Source organism: Sorex araneus, chromosome 2 (genome assembly GCF_027595985.1).
Source record: "Sorex araneus isolate mSorAra2 chromosome 2, mSorAra2.pri, whole genome shotgun sequence".
Taxonomy (NCBI): Eukaryota; Metazoa; Chordata; class Mammalia; order Eulipotyphla; family Soricidae; genus Sorex; species Sorex araneus.
The window spans coordinates 135,785,727-135,791,916 of NC_073303.1; the positions used below are offsets into that span (position 1 = coordinate 135,785,727).

The window sequence follows — 6,190 nt, forward strand, 5'->3', positions numbered from 1 at the left end:
ACCGCACAGGCCCCGCTGCCCCTCCACAGCCCAGGTCGATAAGGGGGAATCAGATGAGATTCCCCGTCCCCCAAGCATGAACGGCCGAAAGGCTTCTCACAGACCTCAGGGTGCTCCGGCGGGCTTCCTTCGGGCGACCCCCACCGGAGCGTGGCGGCCCGCCGCATCTCGTCTCTCCGCGGCCCCGTGCGTGTCCGGGCCTGGCCCCCGCCGCTCTGGGGGCACCGCTGCCCGGGCGGCCCCGCCGGGCCGAGACCGGCCCAATCGGCGCGCGGGGCTGCAGCCTGCCGGCGCCGGAAGCGGCCAATCCCGCGGGGCCGGGGCCGGGGCCGGGGGCGCCGCAGGGGCTGAAGTTGGGCTGGATGGGGAGGAGGGCGGGGGCCCCGGGGGATGCCGGAGAGGGCGGCCGGCGCGAGGGGCGCGCGGCGCGGCCGGCTGGGCTCGGGTCCCCGTGCTCGGGCGAGCAGCGGCGGGCGGAGGCGCAAGGCGGAGAGCGGCGGGCGGGCCCGGGCCGGGGGACGCGCCCCCCGCGGCCCGCGACCCCCGCGCCCCGCCCCGGGGCGGCGGCCTAGGCCGGCGGCTAGAAGCCCGGCCCGGCGCGGCCGCCGCAGCCCTCGGAGCCGCAGGTCCCGGCCGGCCCGCCCGGCGCGGGAGGGGCGGCGGGAGGGGAAGGGCCGTGCCGCAGGAGGGGGGTGCGGGCGGCGCCCCCCCCTCGGGCTCCCGAGCGCTCGCTCCGCCCGCCGCCCCCTCCCCCGGCCTCTCCGCCCCCCCATCCCACCTCCCCACCCCTCGTAAGGAAATAATGCTGGCAGGCGCCCGCACCTCGCAGTCGCTCGCCGCGCGCCGCGGGGACAGGGCGCCCGCTCGGTGTCCGCGCCGGGACCCCCGCCGCGCCGCCTAGGCGGCCCCGCCAGCCCAAGGACAGCGCCGGGCCCCGCGCCCGGCCCGCGCCGCGGCCGCCTCGCACCTCGGGGCCGCGCCCGCCGCCCCCTCCGCCCAGGACGGGGGTGCCACGATGCCCCGCCGCTGCGCAGGGCCCCGGGCCGCCCCCGACGTGTGACCCCAGCCGGGTGCCCCTGCTCGGCCGGCCGCCCTCCCCTGGGAGACCCCCGGCCCGGGCCCCGGGGGAGGAGGCAGAAGACGCCGCCGGGAGGGGCATGTCCGGCCCCAAGAGCGCCAGCCCCCCGGGCTACGCGGCGCCCGCGCCCCGGGGAGGCCCGGAGCACCGCGCGGCGTGGGGGGACGCCGACCCCCGCGCCAACGGCTGCCCCCACGGCCCCGGGGGCGCGCCGGCCCCGCAGCCGCGCCTGGCCGGACGCTGGCGCGGCGACGACGGCGGCGGCGGCGACGACCCCCTGGCAGGGGGCTTCGGCTTCAGCTTCCGCTCCAAGTCGGCCTGGCAGGAGCGCGGCGGCGGCGGCGGCGGCGGCGGCGGCGACCCCCGCGGCGGGGGCAGCTCGCGGGCGCCCCCTGCGGGCGGCCCCGAGGGCCGGCCGCGCCCGGGGCCCGAGCCGGGCCCGGCCGAGGCGCGGGGCCGGGGCCGCGGCCCCGGGGACCCCGAAGCCGGCGCCGTCGAGGCCCGCGCGGGGCCCGGGGAGGCGGGCGCGGGCGCGGCGCTGGGCGCCTGCTGCCTGGCGCTGCTGCACATCTTCCGCTCCAAGAAGTTCCCCTCGGACAAGCTGGAGCGCCTGTACCAGCGCTACTTCTTCCGCCTGAACCAGAGCAGCCTGACCATGCTCATGGCCGTGCTGGTGCTCGTGTGCCTCGTCATGCTGGCCTTCCACGCCGCGCGGCCCCCCGTCCAGCTGCCCTACCTGGGCGTGCTGGCGGCCGCCGTGGGGGTCATCCTGGTCATGGCCGTGCTCTGCAACCGCGCCGCCTTCCACCAGGACCACATGGGCCTGGCCTGCTACGCACTCATCGCCGTGGTGCTGGCGGTCCAGGTGGTGGGCCTGCTGCTGCCCCAGCCGCGCAGCGCCTCCGAGGGCATCTGGTGGACCGTGTTCTTCATCTACACCATCTACACGCTGCTGCCCGTGCGCATGCGGGCCGCCGTCCTCAGCGGGGTCTTGCTGTCCGCGCTCCACCTGGCCATCGCCCTGCGCACCAACGCCCAGGATCGCTTCCTGCTCAAGCAGGTAGGCCCCCCAACCCCCCCGGCCGCGGGGACCGGACGGCGGGCGGAGTGGCAGGCTCCAACCGGCCCCACAGCCCCGCTGTCACCGGCTAGAGTGGAGAGAAGACACACGGCTGTCCCCTGGTCTGGCCCTCCTGGTGGAGGACCCAGGAGGGCACCTCTGGCCCAGCCCTGTTGGTTGCCCGAGGGGCGGGGATGGGGATGGGCGCCATCCCTGAGCAGGGACTGACAAGTTTGCTTCAGGAACTAAGAGGGTCCCAAGGCCTCGTTGCTGCCTTCAGCGGAGTGAGCGGGAGCTGCCCAGGTGCACGCAGGCGTCATCCCCTCTGGCCCCTGCCCCAGTGGGATCTCAGGACCCTGCATCCTGTGCTCTTTGCTTGCTGCGAGGGGAGTGGGTTTTCACATGTCCCTGGGAGAATTCATCAGGTGAGCCCGGAATGGTGGGCTCCTGGGGAAGGAAAACTTCCGCCGGGTTGATGGGTGGCACCACGGAGGCTTCTGGGAGAGGCGCGTGCTTGCTGGCACAGCCTCCTTCTTTGGCAGTGCCCTCGACTGCGCCCCTGGGCCTCAGCCGCTGAGCCCTGCTGAAGTGGCTTGTTGGTGTGAACTGTGCTGAGTCAAATAGGCCCTTGGAGCAGGTTGCCCCCCTCCCCGCTCCCCACTGCTTGGGCTCAAACCCAGGTCCTCACACATGCCGGGCAAGAGCTTTTCCACTGAGCCTCACCCTCCCTGGGCACAGCCCACCCAGTCTCTGGGGCTCTGTCTCCCCCGAGCGCCCTCTTGCCGTCCTTGCCTGCCTTCTCCCCACTCCCTGCAGTTCCTCGCCCGCCTGGGTCCCCATGAGTCCAGCATCCTCCTCCTGAGGGGTTCGTCCGCACCCCTCGCTCCCCGCGCTCGGTGCTCTCTGCCAGCTGAGTTCTGGGGCAGGCTTCTGGGCACCAGGCTCTTGCTAAACCTCCAGGGTGCTCTGTGACGGAGAATGGGGCCTCCAGCGCCCCCCCCCCAACCCCGGGGCTAAAAGTTTTTTCTCCCAGAGAGTGAAGGGCCGCCAGGATGTAGCTCAGTAAAGTGCAGTTTCTACCCTGCCTGGCCTTGGGGGTGGGGATGCGGGGATCAGCCTCTGGATCGTCTGACACACAGGATCACGTAGAAGCACTGTTGCTGGTAGGGAGTGAGAAGGCTGCTCTCCTCCCCTGCTCCAGCCTCCTCTGCACCCTCACCTCCTCCGGGCCCGCCAAGGGGCTAGGGCTCGCTGGTTCTGCGGGAACTTGCTCTCCATCCCCGCAGCCCCTCGGTGCGGCCGTCCTGAGTGAGGACGCCTGTTCTCCACCCTCTCTTCCTTGTCTCACGCATTACAGGAGTTCTTCGTAGGGAATTGGTAACTGCTTGCCAATTCATTTGGGTTTCCGTGAGTGGAGATGATGGGGCTGTTAATGCTAAAGTTTTTCCTAGCTTAAAAGAAAAAAAGTTTTTGGAGATCAGCTTTGAACTTGAGGGAGAAATCTAAGGAGAGGTGATGGTCTTAAAAAAGAAGCTAACTATTCCCGTGAGTGCTTCTGAAGGTTCCCACTCCTTTGACCTCAGGGCCTGGGTCTCACGTGGAGGCTGGGTCTCGGGGGTTATTCCAGGCTTGAGTGGGAGGCAGGTTGCTGGGGCGGAGGGAGGAGTCATCCCTGCGGAGCCTCGGAGATTTCTGGGAGCACTTTTCCGCACCACGCTTGGCAGGTGGGGTCTGATGCCAGGTCTTGGCTGCTGACTTTCAGGGGGCTGCACTTGGAGCCTGGAGAAGTGGGGGCTTGGGGCAGGCCATCTCCACCTGAGCCACAGAGAATATTGGATGGAGTTGCCCTTAGTTCAGTCCTCAGGCAGCCCCCTGGGCTGTCTCCCCTGCTGCACTGCCCGCCCTGCCCCCTTCCCACTTCTTTTACTAGGTGTGGTTCCTCCACTCCTCCCCGGGCTCTGAGCTTCTGGGTGGAGTGACACAACTTTGCAGGGCCTGCTCACTCCTGGCCGGGTCTGGCTGAGTGTGTCCGTGACCAAACAGTGCAAACATTCCTTCTGTTTGGCTTCAGTGGAGCCGGTGTCCTCTGGGTTTGTGTTTGGTTTGCCTCTTGCGACTCTGCCTGACGCGGGAGTTGGCGACTGGAGCACGCCCTGGGGGAGTACCAGTCAGGAGGGCAGTGGCGGGGAAGGTTTGGGTCCACACTTTGTGCTTTCCTCTACTGGAGACACCGGGAATAGGGTGCTGTTGTTGGAGCCAGGGGCTGTCCCCTCCGTGGGTGCACAGTGAGGCCCTAGGACCCTGTGTGAGCCATTTTTCTCCTCCCCTGTGAGCTGGCCTGCCCGGGGACCAGGGCCCTGTCCTCAGCATCTGCCTGTCTGAGGACGGTGCCCTGGCGGGGGGAGGGAGCCTCTCCCTAAGCCGCCTGTCCCGCTGCTTCCCCTGGCAGGCGACTGGCCTTCCCTCTGCCTCTCAGTCTTCTCCCGGGGGTCCCCCCTACCCCCCACTGCTTCTCTCTCCCCATTTGCACCTTTCTTGTCTTACTTGCTCACTGCCCCTCCCCTCCACACCAGTATCCTATTGCTCTCTGCCCCCCTCTCCTCTTCCTTCTGCCCAGGTGCAGGTTCTGTTCCCCATCCCTCCCCCAGCCCCGAGCTCATCCCTCACTGCTTCTCCTTGTCGGGGTGCAGGAGGAGCATCACGGGGTTGTTTTCGTCTCCTCCTTTGCCTGTTACAAGTCCCCCTGCTACACCCATACCATAAATAACACTCGAGCATCTGCCAAACACATTCCTCACTTGTGTTAATAGGCTGCAATGATGCTGGAGCCTGTTGCCATGGCAACCTCATTTTTGTTTGACTGTAGCCCACTCTGCTCCATCAAGCCTCTGCATGCACTCACACACAAACAAGGACACGCGCACAATCAGCACATATGCTCGGCTCTTGTTGATGCAGCGGGAGGGCACGCCCGCCACACTGTTCGGGGCCCCTCTGCGAGCCGGGAATGGGTGGAAGAACTCTTGGCCGGGCCGAGTGCCTGCTCACCTGAGGGGCGCTGTGATTCTGCGGCCACTTCAGCTGGGCCTGGTGCGCTTTCCGAGAAGGTTTCAGTCTGCCCTGGTTCCCTGGGCACTAGGAGAGCTGCTGGAGGTGCCCTTGTAGTGGACACAACCCACCCCTCACCCAACCTGTCCAAGGCTGCAGCCACTCCCTGCTGGCCTTTGTGAGAAACACGCAGGTTGCCTGCTTTGTTTTGTTGGTGCTGTGTGAGCGTGCCACAGGAGAGCGGGGTGACTGTGTGGGCTGCACGGGGATGTGAGGGTGCCTGTGCATGCAAACACGTGCATACACACGTGTTTGCGTGCATATGCACCTATGTGTGCATCTGTGCTCCCATGTCTGTGTGTATGTGCATGTGCGCACTTCGTGTGTGTGTCTGTGTGTCTGTGCGCACATGTGTGCCATGGCACCTGTGTGCTGACTTGGGAAGCAGCTCATCGCTCTGTCCCATTATTTGGGCCCATGGGCTGGCTTCTCCTGGCCACTTGCCTAGCTTATCTGGGTCCTTGAGTGCTCTTTCGACCTTGACCTTTGACTCCTCAGAGAAGCACCCTAGATGCACAATTCCCCTTTTCATAAGAAGACTGAGGAGGAGTCTCGAGTGGTCAGCTCCTGGCCTCCATCCCTACCCTCTCGGGTGGCCCTCCGGGCAGCTTGGCACAGAGCCTGGCTGTTGGCAGTGAGCCGGGTGGCAGCGGCTGCCCCATGTTGCCTGCTGGCTGCTGCTGTGGAGGACGATCCCCTGGTGCATCCATGGCTAGGGAGAGTCTGCCGCCAGCTCCTGCCCCACAGCTGCCACAAACTGGAGGCTGGGTGCGCCTGGAGCTTGGGGTGCTCCGCTTATCTCGTCTCTAAGCTGACCTGTGTTCTGTGGCCTCCATGATGCAGCTGGGAAGGGGTGCAAGACCCTCCGAGTTGGGGGCTCCTGGAGAGAGAGGGGTCATCTTTGAGAGGCAGGGCAGCCTCCATTCCTGGACTTAAGGGGTGTC

The 6,190-nt window shown here is 67.5% G+C and overlaps 1 protein-coding gene across 1 annotated transcript in view; it reads left to right on the forward strand.

The window, feature by feature from the left end:
- The first annotated feature begins 1,004 nt into the window (after positions 1-1,004).
- The window catches only part of ADCY5 (adenylate cyclase 5), a 138,499-nt gene continuing 133,313 nt past the window's right edge, over positions 1,005-6,190 (forward strand). The window contains exon 1 of the mRNA XM_004606669.2: positions 1,005-2,138. Within this exon, the coding sequence (XP_004606726.2) occupies positions 1,158-2,138 (981 nt within the window). The 5' untranslated portion in view covers positions 1,005-1,157. The remainder of the gene's footprint in view (positions 2,139-6,190) is intronic.